Here is a 15,243-nt window from a genome sequence, read left to right on the forward strand (position 1 = left end):
AATCAACGAGAATCGAACTTGTGAATAATGCGTGAAGAAAATGATAGAATTATGAATTGAAAATATATTTGTTTCATCGATAGAAATTAAGAAAAGTAGGAATATATTTTTTTTCTATTTTTTATAATTTAATGACTGGTTAAATTAAATTATCATTAAAGGCCAACTTCATTCCAAATATTCAAGGGATATTACTCGTTGCAACGCAATTCTTCGTCACCAACGGTTGAAAAGCATCGCTACGGACGGATAGCGAGGCTCATCTCGAGGCGCGGAGAGTGTTAGAGGCACGGCCAGAAGTGCATTCCTTCACGTTGCACTTGGGGAGGGGTCGTTCGCGCCGCGAGGAAATCCACGGTATTCTAATCAGTTTCTAGCCCCCTATCTCCCGGACGACCGACAAAGTCGATTCGGAGAAATCGATCGATGATTACGGAGTCCCGGATTGTCGCTTTAATCATTCAGGGAATATTAATAAAATTGACGAAACGGGTTAGAATATCGAATCGAGCATTGATCGATCATTATCGTCGTTCCAGGGACAAGAATCGTGACAATGGTAATAATTTAAGTATTGAAGAGGAGGGGGACAGTTTTCCAAGTCGTCGAGTGTAATTAGGTTGGCGATATATGGCGCATTTTCACGAGTGAAAATTTGTGAAATTGGAAAATGCGTGCGTGTTTAACAAAGGCAATGGGGACAAAATTTCACGTTATATATTCTTTAATTCTATGATGAAAGCTGAGACTTCGATATCCTGGAATTTTTTAAGATTTTAAGATTTCTTCTGGTACAGAAGAAAAATGATCGAGAATTTCGTGGATTAAAGTTTGTTAATTCCAAAGGTCTGTTCGATAGGTTTCGAATTCGAGAAGAAGAAAATTATTATGGTTATAACTAACTTAGAACGATATAGATAATGATAGAGGAATCAATCGATCGTCTCCTAATTTCTACCACCATTAATAAATTGTTCTCGGTTAATCGAAGTCTGAACGAATCAGAAATTAACGCAAATGGGGTTCGATTAAAATTCCAGACGATAGGAAAACCGTCGGAAGTATCGTAATTACACCCTAATACGATTCTTATCGACCTGGATGTTCGGTCATCTCCTGCATAACTTGCACATAAGTGTGACTTAGAATTACCGGAGCGTACATATAATTTAGATCGCGGGTACAACTTCTCAAGGCGTAATTTAGATCACGGTACCTGATACGTGGCCCGTGCAAGAGGACCGACGCGCAGAGAGAGCCCTATCCAACCGCGATTTAGACGAAATTACACCGTGTAGAAATCTTACACAAGTTTCGTTGAAAGCGTTATCGTTATTCATAACTTAAGGGCGGGCGTATCTTGATCCGATTACGATTCAGATCAACCATGTGACGAATTAAATGAAAATTCAGTCCTGATATTCGCCGCGATAGATGGGATATCTACGTTTATCGTACGTAACTCTGTGCTTTCGAATTTTCTAATCTAATATATCAACAAAATCAAACTTTTATCAAATTCTTTCTTGTTAAAGCTTTTGCTTCCCTTGCAAAGAAGAAAGAATATAACATTCGAGAACTAAGGAAATATAATACTTGTTTAATTATTTAATTAACGAAGCATAACACGTATATACATACAAAAGATTTAAATTCTATTCTTGAAGAATTATTCTAACTAAAATTATACGTATAAATCGAAGACAGAACCATTGAGAATTCGATCGTAGGTAATCGAAGCATAATCGAGCATCCTCGATTCCATGTCGTCCCTAATCCCAACCCCACGATTATCCACGATCAATTGAACTATTTGTCGTCCTCGAGCTCGGTCGCTCGCGAGGGCGTCGATGGCCATTCCCGGCGTCGCCCTGTTCGTGTCTCGATGGGTTCCGGTTTTATCGATCGTTTTTCCCGGCGAGCCTCCCCCTGGACACACCGGTGGGACCTGTTTTCACCGATGAAAAGTTACCAGATCGTTCAGACCCGGCGACGATACACCCGACAGACAGACCCCCGTTGCTTTTCCAGATGGAACTAGTCGACCGTGCGAAAACCACACGGAATATCGGCACACGCGTCCCTTCGAGAACAAGAAGAAGAAGAAGAAGAAGAAGAAGAAGAAGAAGAAGAATAAGTTCCTCGATCTCCTCGTTCGTTCGTTCGTTCGTTCGTTCGTTCGTTCTTTCCCTGACACGTTCACTCGATCGTTGTTCTGCATCTTCGTTAGTTTCGTCTTCCATTCTTCTCTTTTCCGTGTACCGATGAATCGTAAAAGGAATCGTTCTTTTGCTTAATGAATTTTTAGGGGGCCGGCAGTGAAGTTCGCCTCGTAAATTACGCGAACAAGAATCCCGCTTATCTGACGGTGGATCGAGCGGGAGAGTACAAGGCGGGGACCATGGCGGACGGCGAGGAGGGCGATAAGCGTTGCTAATTTCCGTAAATTCGCCGGCGACTCGGCCAGGGCGTTACGTTTTAATTGCGGCAATTAATTAGACCGGGATCGAGGCTCGAGCCTTCGTCCCTGAGGCGGATATTCCGATAACCTTGGAACGTTTGCTCTCGATGACCTTCCACTCGATGAAAAGTTGGCAGCTGTCGGAGAACGAGTTGAAAAGCTTTTTTTCTAGTTGCATTCGAAATTGATACAATATCGTGACCCTATTTTCAACGGAGTTGTACTTGTTCAAAATTCAATTGGGATGTTAAGGAAGGTAGCTTTTGAATCGATCGTTTGACGCAGAGAAAGAGAGTCGCTCTGTATCGTTATTTTCCATTGTTTTCCATTGTTCATCCGTTGGCCAAAGAGAATCGGGCTTTGTTCGTACGCTCTTCCGCGATATCTGTGAACGTTAATCATCGTTATTGATCGGTCGATGACAGAACAAAAGATATTTGGCCTCTTTTCGGCCAAATTATTCCACTGGAAGTCGGTGTTTGCTCGCTTCGAGTTCGAATAAGAATAGCGTGTGTGTTATTTTCTCGTGCTTTGACGATTGAAATTTTTCGAACGATCGATTACTCTGGTTGGAAAGGGATTGAAAGGGGAGGAGAGACGCGAAGCAAGATGAAGAGACCGCCACGGGGCGCGACAACTCGTGTTTTACATAAGTAGCGCGGATCTTATCTCTGGTGTTCTGGTACACCATGGACACCGCAATCGGGTCACGATGCAGCCCGGGTACCAGATCTTGCGCATCCTCGACAAGTCTGGACCAACCAGAATGTGTTTTTATTTTTGACATTCCGGCTGGTCGCGCCTTTCGGTTCCTCGTACCCTCTTTTTTCCTTATTTTTATTTTTTCTTTTTACACGACTTGCTCGTCGCCACCTCGCCCGCCACTCGTTTTTCCTGCTTGTTTCATTACGGTTAACCATTTCTTTTATCTCTTCAATATTTTTTTAACACTTCTTTTTTTAAATTTCGTGCCACTTGTAAGTACCCTTCTTTAAATTCTTCTCTTATTTATCTCATTTAACCAATTTATTAATCCCCATTGTTAACCTCTTTTCCTTGTCCAATTCTTCATTCTCAATTTCTATTTACCCGTTTCTTGGAATTTTTAGAATTTTTATTCTACTCAAGCTCGAAAGAATTCACATCTTTCCTCATTCGTACTTGTTCGTTTCCTAAATCTCGGAGCGCAAGCATTTTCTCTTCGAACGACATTTTCATTTTGTACTTTCGATCGATCTCTCTCCTAAGGAACGCGAATTCTCCGGGAACCAAGCCACAGCGATTATATCGGCCACGACGAAATTCCTAAATTCCTCGCGTTACACAACGAGAACGGCCTCGCAACGGAGGAGAGTTAATGACATTCCAAAAGCGGCCGTTCCAGATAAATCAAGAGCCGTGTTCCCGAAAGAAAGCCACACGCTAATAAATACGTCGCGTGGACAAAAACGCGGAGCGGGGCGGCCTCTCATGGTGTATACATAACGGCTTGGACACATGCCCATGATGTATCGCCATCCGTGGACACGACCAAGGCCCTCGCGCGCGCATAATCCCTCTCGAGACTATGCGCGCGCGCATAGGAACGTGGAAAGCCGGCTTAATAGAGAGAGGCTCGTGCCCGCGCTCTCCGCTTCCACTCTATCCACTCGCCTTTCCTCGCCAATAATCCTCCTCGATCTCTCGGAAGCTGATCGCAGCCGGAAGTCGCCTCCAAGCGGAGACCATCCATTTTGTTTTAATTTAAAGGGAGCATAAATCGTTGTTTTTTAATTAACCAAAATTCTTTGCGTCATCGATGATCAAAAGCCAGTTCTTAAACTTTTGTTTCTGGAACGGTTTTGAATGGGATTGCAACGCGACTTCCGTTTTGGGAGGCTTACAAGGGTTTTTTCTCTCCTTTTTGTTCGATTTTTTGATTTGATTGGATGGATATTATTTCGAATCGAAGGATCGATATCTTAGAAAGAAAGATACGTTCACGGGGAAGTTTAATCATCGCAACTTGTTCCAAAACTTTCGTACACCCGCGTATTTGCACGTAAATTCTGTCGATCTCCCTCCCCTTTCTCTTCCGTGCAAAAACACGTGGCAAAGAGATGAATTTCACCGACGATGGAAGGGAAAAAAGAAAAGAAAGGAAAAGAAAACGTAGAAATTTGTTTTCATCGTGGAAGGAAAAGGAATCTGCAGCTGGAAACTCGCTAATCCGGTTAACCGGAGCTGCCTCCTAGTAAATCACTCGAGTAACACGTAAGGGAACGACGTTGTTTGATCGAGAGACAACCCGTTAGATTCCTTGCCGAGATCCCTCCTTGCTGCAACTCCTCTCTCCCCCCCCCCCCCCCCCCGTTCGAGACGTACGGCCGTTTTACGGCCGATCGAGGCCGATAAAATCCGCGATTTGAAGAAATGACCGACCGAAATTCCAACCGGTCCCCTCCTTCCTCTCCCCCTACGTGGTGTACGCGCGCGCCACACTCCGTCCTTACTTTCTATTATCCGCGTTCTTGCCACGGCTGAATGGAGACCGTACAATTAAGTACACTTGACGTTCTACGTGCTACACACACGGCGATCCGTGAAACGTCCAACGATCGGGGGCCCCGCTTTGTTGCACGGCGACTACAATTTGTTATTTGTTTATACAACGCCGCACCGGCTCGCCGGTGCGTGGGAGGCGTTAAGGCGAGCCCGCAAGCAACCACGTGCTGCGAGAAACATGGTGTCGCGCGGACGTCGAGTTTTCGAGGTTCGATTGGAAAGAGAGAGAGAGAGAGAGAGAGAGAGTGATATGGTTTCGTAGTTTGATCGAAATTTATTATTATCGTCGAATTTATTCCATTCGATTCAATCTTCGAAGACACGTTTAAAAACGTATCCCTTTTAATTGTAAAAAAATTTGAATACGAAAATCGAATGGTAGTTTAGATGCAAATTAGGGTAATTTGGTTTCTTCTTTTGGTAAAATGTAGAATCAAGGTTGCAGTATCAGTTTCTTTCTTTTTTAGAAAGAACATTCGCAGTTTGAATAAATTAAGGATTGAATATTTTGCGAAAAGGTTGCGAGTCGATTCTGGAGCACAATTTTTCTCCTACCCGGCCGCGTATATACTCGCCGCGACACCTCTCGTTCTTCTTCGCGCGCCTGTTGATTAAGCGGTATAAGAGGTTGTTGTAACGAACCTTTACCGTTAGCAGCCTCTTTTATCGCGAGGGCAGGCTAATGAACCGCTTTGCAACGCGAAAAATATCTACATTTAACAAATTTCCCTTCCCTCGGGGGCCCCGGTTGCCGGCGAATAAACGACGACGGGGCCGGGATAATTTAAGGCGTAACCCTCGCGATGTTTCTCCGGCCTTAAAACGGCCAGTCGTCCCCTCCGCCTCCTCCCGTCTGCCTCGCAGATTTTTATTTCCCTTCCTCCAATCGCGTTTTTTATGCGATTGTTGCGTGCCTCTCGATTTGCTACGACGTAAAGTAAGAAATGAGCGAAACGACGAGGTGGCTACCCCTCGTCCCCGAAACGAATTATTCGCGTAAGCCGATTATTGAATTACAGGCAATTATAAATTTTTTTACCGTGTACCACCGAAAAAAATGTCTCCTTTTTATCGAGCGACAGAAATTTTCGAAATATTCTTTCTTAGGCAATTTTCAACAGCGTCCGATGTTTTATGCAAATTTCAACGTAATTACGGAGACAGAGATCTTTTAAAAAATCGTAATGAATAATTCATATTTACCGTATCACGTGCATATACACTTTGTAGTATTTATTCGTTTATTTATAGATCCACGGTTCAATCATCATTCTCTCCAGAATGAGTTTCTAAATCCATACGTTGGTTAAGATTTTTCTTATCAACGCGCGTACAATTTAATTTACCAATAATCCGTAATTTTATCGATCATCTTTCAGAGATTTTGTACGAGTCGAAGTTATGTTAAAACGTAAGAGAGAGAATGATCATAACCGCGGCTCGATCAAGATCTACTTTTAAAATCTACACTCTTTTTTCTCTTCATGCTCGTATTCCTGGCGACGTGTACTTGCGTTGTGTAAAACGTGTTAATTATTTTCGCAGCTGGATGAGAAAGACACGAGCATGGACACGGAAAAGGTGATCGCGATCCGCTTTTTGGGGAGCAACATCGTTGCTCAATTTGCTTGAAAAAGAATGCGGGTGATTAATACATTGCCTTTCGAAATATCGTGTTGTACTCGGATTACAAAAAAAAAAAAAAGAAAAAGGCCTCGTTCAAGCCTCGAGAAAGGTGTAATTTTGATCGGTGTTGCAACTTTGTGCCATCGCCGACATCGATGATACATCAATGTAGGTATCGGGAACGTGAAGTAATGGCGAAACGAATCTCGTGAGAAGCTTAATTGTAACTTTCACGAAAATTTTATCTTTCGAATTAATCGTTGAATATAATTGTACCGTGTATCTGAATTTTTTTTTATAATTTCAATAAAACAAGAGGCCAATGTTACGCGCCGATTGATGGATGGAATTATTTAACAATATCTAATATCGTACATTTCAATTCATCGTCAATCAAAGTATCGTAGAAAGAACGAAGATCATCGATAATCCCTCGCATTCTTTTAATTACAAATTATCTAGTTCGAACTGCAAAATGATCGATGAATCGTATCCTCGAATCGACCGAAATTCCGCGCAAATCCTCTTTCTTATCGAATAGATTATAGAAACCTTAGCTCCAAAGCGTAAAAAAGGGGGGAACAAAAAGGAGGAGAATTATCGAAAGTGCGATATAATGGCACGTACCAGTTTGGAAAAACGTAGCACCACCGTCGATGTTTCCAATCGATTACTCGACGTAGTCGCTACCGGTTTCTATCTACGAGCGAGAACGGAGAAAAAGAAGAAGAAGAAGAAGAAGAAGACGAAAGAGAAGAAGAAGAGGGGAGAAAAAAGAGACGGAGCTTATTGGTCTTAGAAAGTCGAATAAGAAAGATCCGTGAAAAGAACGCTCGTGAAATCTGCAGAGGCCGGCCGCGATCCGTGTATAATCGGCGGAGGAAACCGGGTAGGAAAAAGGAGCAGCGCGACGGTGAAAATGCCCGTCTTTTGAAACGTTGAAATCCCGGGGTTCGTGACTGCGGCCAAGTATCATCTCGCACGGTGATTATCGTTTCGAACGTTCGATTGACGTGGCCGGTTTCACGTGGTATGGGCCCACGTTTGAAAAAACTGGCCGTCACGCCAGGAAGGAAAGTTGAAAAGGGTTCGAGGGATCGAGGGGGGAGGGGATCCAAGTTCGATCGAGCGAGCGATTACATCATCGCTGTGAATTCTGATCGATGTACCTGGGAGTTTTGGTTATTTGGACGAGGAAATCGAAGTAGGCAGTCGGAAGGATAGAAGAAGAGAAATTTCCCTTTGATCTCCTCGTTAATTTGTTAATTTGTATTTGTCTCAAAGAGATAATGGGACGTGGAGAATTTTTAATATATTTTGTAATAACTTTTTTATATTACGATATTGTATACATTCGAGGAGGGAAAGTATCTGAGGTGAATTTGCGATATTCGTTTCGATATCGTTTCGATATCGGATCGTGCGAGGGACTTATTAAGTATGCAGGAGGATAATAAAAGTTTTATTTGAAGAAAAAAAGAATTTATCCCCGCGTGTTCGAGTTTCCAGATGTATAATTAGTCCCATGCTTATCAGGAACAACATCCAGTTGGATCGTAACATTGGAAAGAACATCGAATCGCTCGATAACCTAAATAACGCGATTAATGAGACCAATCACACATCCTTGGCTACCAATCAGTCGTATCAACCGAACAAGATATCCAATAAAGAAAAATTTCTTTACAACCTATAATAACCCGTTGATCGAGTCGAAAAATCCAAATTTCCACCACAATTATAGATTTTTCCTGAATTATAAATGATCTTGAATAGCAATTTACGATATAAAAAAAAGAAATCGAGGATAGGAAAAATTCAAGTTAAACATATTATGATCAGCAGATATAGACTGGAAAAAAAAAAAAGAAAAACTGTTAGAAATCAAAGATTTCTCTTTCGTAAATTTTAATAATATTATTAAACTACTGAATAAATTTATATAAAACGTAAATTCTAATTTTATCTCTATCAATTGCAGGAATTTTTAATTATACTTTCCTACACTCAAACATTTTCACGAATTAAAATCTTCGATATAATCGACGAACGTCTTAAACCAAAATTTCCGTACATGAAAATCGATCAATTCTATACGAATTTTCACTTCTAACAACGCTTCTTTCTCCCTATGAACAATCGAATTTCGATCGTCGTAAAAATTAACCGATCGACGAAATTACACCATTTTCATCTCTGGCTAGATCGCTTCCCTAGAAGAACAATCAAAATATTCCCTCTATCACCAATTATCCTTGCTGTCTCCGCGCAGAAATCGGCTCGGTTTCGTATTTTACGAGGCGAAAATTGCCGGGTTATACACCCGTGGCGCGTTTTACGATTTCGGCGGAACAGCCGAGAGAGAGAGAGAGAGAGAGAGAGAGAGAGAGAGAGAGAGAGAGCGGCGATTTCCGGCGGTGTTTCGAAACGTCGAAACGACAAAGTTGCAACTAGGATGGTTTTATTCGTTTCCACCTTCCGTCGCGGTCACGCGGTTTTTACCGTCCTCGGTGTATACGACGCGCTAAATTATCCCGTTTGCAATAAAACGCGTGGCGGGACGCGAATGACGCCACGGTGAACAAATAAACGTGAAATTACGGTGAAACCTGGCTCTCTGTTGCGCGGATATCTGTCCTTCTCGATCGTTCGTTCACGATTATAGCGGGGCTCTCGGAGAGACCCCGTCGAAAACGAACGGTAAAAACGGTTGGATGTTTAGCCGGTTGAATGTTTCCTGGTAGTTTGCCAGATCGATTAAAAGGAGGGGATCGTTGTTTGATTCGATGTTTTGCGTGTAAGGGGAAAACCGGTCGACCGGGCTGTGGAGGATGCGGCTTATTATAATATTTACCCGCTTTGTTGCTTATAATATTTGCCGTTTCGATACATTCTTCGTCCGCGTCGATCATCTTTCGTCCCTTTAAAACGTTTTCAATATCGTGTTGTATCTAATTTAACTTCCGCCGCCGCCATTTAACGTGCCTGATAACTTGGCTTAACCGTTAACCGTAACAGTTATTTTTTTTTACACTCAATTGTATTTTCGAGATTATCGAAGCAACGATGATGGTAAAATTTACAAATTATATCTATAGGTAAAAATGAATTGTTGAATTAATTAAATTAAATCAAAAGTATAAATCCCTTTGAACGTGGCTAACCTAACCTTCGAACGCACGGCTCTCTCAATAGCGAGGAATTGGAGCAATTTATTATTTAAGCACTTTATTGAAGCCGTCCATTGAAACTCTAATTGAGACATCCATTGACATCTCCTCATCGATGTATCGCCACATTTGAATTTACATACGATCAATGACCGATCAACGAGGACGTTTTAATTGCTTGGAATATCGATCGAGAACGAAGTCGTTCCGCATAAAGAGTTAAATTGCGACTCAATTGCCTCGGTTGGCGTTTCTGTGTTTCTAGGTCTTTCTCGAGTATATGTACATTCTCGAATAAAATTCGTCTCGCGTAGCGATCGTCGTTTTAAAGCCAATATATTTCGTTCAATTATATACATCGATTATCATTCGATCAAATTGTTAGTTAGAAATAGAAATTACGATACAAAATATAATTCAATCGTTACCAACGAGACGTGTGATATTTTTGTTGCAGCCAGAGACAGTTCCTCAAGCGAGGATCGATATGACCCGTGTGTTAGAGGTTGCTGCTGCCGAGGATATAACCGGACATCCGTACAGCCTGGCGATCACCTCGCCGGAAGGAGTTACCTTCGTGAAGGGCACGTGCCGCGAGGAAACCAGATGGTGGGCCGATGTGCTTCAAGTCTACTCGAGGAACAAGGTCTGTAACATTAAATTAATTAGAAAAATTTACCTTCTTCTCGTAGCGAAAGCGTTAAAATTAACAGATATTGGTATTAATCTTGTTTCATTCAATCGAACAGAACGATCGGATGATTCGAGATATTGTAAATTTATTTGTAAAAAATTTTATTAGTATTATTATTAGTTAAATTTGTCGAAATTTAATTTTACAAAACCTCGTTTTTGTTCCCATTAAAATGTATCACTCTCTCTCTTTCAAAAAGGAATTTATTACCGTTGTCAGCTTAAATTAATTCCGCTAATAGTATCAATTATGGGAAAGAAATACTTTAATCGTCGGTGTCAAGGTACAATTAGAATCAATGAAAGAAATCCTCCTTGCAGATACGTTCCAATTTGCGTACAAGTCCGATCGAAGTGTTAAAAACACAAAGAAGAAATTATATTGTTTCGAAGCGACACGATTCTCTACGATCGATCTTACGTTCGAAAATATTTGGAATTAAATCTCGATTCCTTGGAATCGCAAATTTTCTGGAAAAAGAAAAAGTGAGGGATCCCTGTCACTCGTTGATTACGATATTCGCATAATCATTATTATATCCTTGTGCTGTCACGGTTGTTACAGTAATACCAGTCGCGTCGACTTGTCTCACCAGCGGAAATAGCTATTCTCGCGGGAAATGAATCGCGACTACGCGGCCGCCCTCGGATTTTCCAACCTTCTGCCTACGCGAATTCCACTATTTTCTTTTTTTTTTCTCTCTCTCCATTTTCTCAGATGAGAATTAACGTTCGAATCCTTCGAGGCCGATAAATCTTTGATAAAATCAGTTTTGGTTCATTGGAAATTTTTTTTTTATTGGCGAGTTTCATTGACGAGAACGAGTCAATTTTTTCTTTTTTACTATTCAATTGAAATTTATTATTATGGATATTACTGGTGCGTGAAGTGTCGTTTTTTCGAATAATTTTAATGGTACGTAATATCTCTTGGATATATCATAAAGAAACGTTAGTGTATTAAATAAAGAATTCAGTAAATTCTTTTCGATTATCCATATGGAGATATAGGGATCTTTCTATCCTCATCTATATAATTTATGTTTTCGACAACTGTTCCAGCATTGTCTGCAGTTTACACTTATTGTAGATTTGTAGTATTTGCGTATAAATTGGCAATTTAAAAGTGAGCGTAAAACGATTTGGTGTTGTCAAGGGTTAATCACAAAGCTTTTTCTCATCGTAAACTGCTTTACAAATTAACGCATTGTCTCTAAATCCACGTTGTTTCGTTCCTACACGAATAATCGAATATTCAAATCTTATCACCGATTTAATGGATGCTCTTCTTTGCTCTGAAAACTGAATCACATGGTGAATTGTTAGATATTCCCTGGATAACTGGCCGTCTAATTGCAGCCCCATTCCAGTACCGGTACCCTGTACAACGATACTTTTCCTACCTTCATCCTACTATATCTTAACTCCATGTTTATTCCTACCATTACAAATTCTTATCTATAAAATCATCTGATAGAACTCCAATACTCCAATTATCCGCTAGAATTTATTACTATGCACCTTCCAATCAACCTGCCGTACCGACAGCAGATGCAACTTCGACCGCTATCCTTTTTTTTCGCGCCAAATACAAAAATAAATGTCTCTTTCTTTCTTTCTTTCTTTCTTTCCTAAGAAAACACAGTGATCGTATCACCATGAAAATTTCTCACGAGACGAGTATGTATGGTGGAACTCCATTTATACGATCCTGTCGGGGGATAAGCAGATGCATGTAACTAAGTTGTTCGTGTAATAGGATCGGAATTAATTCTCCCTATCAGATATCAGAAACTATTTCAAACAACATCACTGAAACTCTTATGTATAACCATCGCGTATCAAACGTTACAAATTTATCACAACGATAATCGTATAATTATCTATACATATAATCGAAATAATCTTCCAAAATAAAATCCCCCAACAACAATTTCTCCTCCCCCTTCCAACGAAACGTCCCGTTTTCCACGATTCTTCTCGAATTCTCTGTTAAGAATTCCTCGAAACAACTGGCTCCGCTATCTCGAATACGTAATGCTCCATGAACCGCACCTCTAATTCTCTGGTTATCGCTGTTGAATCGTGGACAGGGCTCGCTAACGCGCGGTTAATCCTCCTCGAGCGCGCCAAGCCGAGCTCAAAAGGGAAGGGAAATAGAGATAGGAGAAAAAGGAAGGATGGCTCGACAAAAGTGCGATAATGCTCGATCATTAGCGCGGCCTGTCGCGGCGTCACGCTCGTTACAGCGCGAAATAATGCCAAGCTGGCAAAACTGCATCGTAGCCGCGCGCCGATTCTCCCGCTTTTCTGCGATTCACTCGATCGTTTCCCTCCACAACCCTCCTCCTTCTCCGGTTTCTTATCGGTTTACCTGCTTTTTAGAAGAGGAAGGGGGAGGAGAAGCGATTATGCTCGGATGGAAACGGGGCGACAATGCCGCGGATGATCGCGTTTGTTTGTTAATCCGTGAACCTCCGGGAGGAGGGATGATTCGATTCGAGGGGGAAGAATTCTGAAAAACGGGTTCTGGAAAAGGTTCTGTTGACAGGTATTCACTTGGCGGATGGAAGATTAGGGATTGGTCGTGGGAAGGGAATCAATTAATTTTAATTGAGCGTGATTCGACGAGCAGTGAATGCTTTGAACACCGCCGATCAGACGCGAGGTGATTTTAAGAACAGTTAAGGATGACGTTTAAGTAATTTTTGTAATTTCAAAAATGTTATTTCCGATGCTTCTGCGTTTAATCGAAATATGTTGTAGGATTAACTTTTTAGAATTCGAAACGATAGTGTTCAATCGCTTTTAAAACAATAAAATATTCTTTAATTTTTTGTGCAGAGGAAAATACAATTTTAAATAGAAAAATATGATCGATCAATTTATCTATCATTGATCTCTTTTACCCTCGCGAAATCAGTCATTTTATATAGTCGCATGTGTTACCTCTTACTTAATGCATACACCATAAATTTAAAGTGGGACAACAAACTGTAGAGAATTGTTTTATCAATCTCCATCATCTTATCTCGTTCCATTCCCACTTATTAAACGAAGTTGTCCTTCGCGTATATGAATATTCGAAGAAAGATCGCTCACCATTGAATCAACAACTGGATGGAGACAATAAAAGAGCAGCCTCTCGGTCTGATCTTTATCTTAACGCGTGATCTACGCGTTTTAATCTACGCGATCAAACCGATAGATCAACGCACCCGGTTCGAGAATCGTGTTGGCTGTCGTCATTTCGCCGCGTTACTCAGATTCTCGACAACGAGACGTTGTGCAACGAATGATCGATGGAAGATCAGCGACCCTCCTCTTCGTCCGGATAAAAGTCAAACGGACAGATCCTTAAGTGTACGAATTATCGTCGCGATCTTCTGATTATGTACAAAATATGTTCGAATCTCGAAAGATATTTAAATTTGCGACTGTAAATTTGGGGAGAAGGGAGAGGAAAAATTTTAAGGATGATCGTGATACGATTCTATCATGAATTGTATTTCTTTTTTGACAGTCTGATCATTATTCGAGAAATGTACGTGTAGATCGATTCGTGGAACGAACGTAGTAGAATTGTGAAATGAATATAAAATTAATCTGAATAGAAACGTGTAAATTTTAAATGTGAAAATTACATTTTTTTATTCATATTCATTTACAAGTTGTTATGTTTGACGTGGATCGATCGTTGATCACGATTCAAAGTCCGCGTGTAAAGTTGATCTCGAGGAATTACGAACATCAATTACGAGCATGAAATTACTTATGAAAAACTCAACTATCACCATCGAAAGGAAAGCAAAATGCTTTACAGTTTTATTCAAATTTTTACGATCTCGTCGAAGGAGGCTTTTAACGTTATTAAACCCCGTTAAGATCGATCGATCATTTCCTAACGTATTATTATTATTATTATCCTTAAACTAACTCGTATTCATCGTCAAAAATAAAAAAAAAAAACCTACATTCACATTTCAAATTCCTAACCTCGAATTCTCTCAATCCCAATCATCTTTCATCATCGTCGCTATGATTGATCGATCCTTCCTGGATCTTTGATACGTTATTAGATAATCCCTAATCAACCGAAAATTTCAAATTTTTGCAAATCATCGACTCGAAACAGTTTTCCCTGTGATCGACATCACCGTTATTGCGAATCAAATCCTTTAAAAAAATCTTCTCTAATCTCTAAAATTTCTCGAATTTTTTACGAACTCCTTCAAATCCTTCCTTCTTCGAAACTCGAGATCGAATTTAATCATCCGCGAACGATCCCATGGATGATTTTCTTCTCATTGTTCGATCGTTCCTCGCCTCGAATCCGTTACGCAAGGAATGATCGATCGGCAAATGGAAACGGCTCGTCGCCATTGCGCGAACCTGCCGCTCGGTGTAAACGTACGATTACGTTAAGAGGCCAAGGCGACGCGTGCATACGTACGCCAACACGAATCGAACACAAACCGGTGAACGCGCGTAGGAAACGTGCCTCCCCTTTTATTTCCTTTTTTCGGTTGTAAAATCGCCTCGACTCTCGCTCCGCGCGTAAAATGTTGGTGATCTCGAGCGGATCTCGACCACCTGTTCGCGTTTACCGAGTTTAATTGCAAAACGATACGAAGGTTGGCGAGAAGGAGGGGATGGAAGAGGTGGTCTCGTTGATCGTTTCTTCGTCACTTCTTCTTCGAGCGTTCGCGTTTCGAAATCCTAGCTAGTCGATCATCGGGGGAGATCATC

At 41.0% G+C, this 15,243-nt stretch overlaps 1 protein-coding gene across 9 annotated transcripts in view; it reads left to right on the forward strand.

Moving 5' to 3' along the window:
• The window catches only part of osp (outspread), a 185,459-nt gene that overhangs the window by 149,505 nt on the left and 20,711 nt on the right, over window positions 1-15,243 (forward strand). For all 9 annotated transcript variants that reach the window (XM_026439344.1, XM_026439340.1, XM_026439345.1 and 6 more), the window contains 1 exon segment: window positions 10,259-10,447. In XM_026439344.1, the coding sequence (XP_026295129.1) occupies window positions 10,259-10,447 (189 nt within the window).

This window comes from Apis mellifera, linkage group LG3 (genome assembly GCF_003254395.2).
Source record: "Apis mellifera strain DH4 linkage group LG3, Amel_HAv3.1, whole genome shotgun sequence".
Taxonomy (NCBI): Eukaryota; Metazoa; Arthropoda; class Insecta; order Hymenoptera; family Apidae; genus Apis; species Apis mellifera.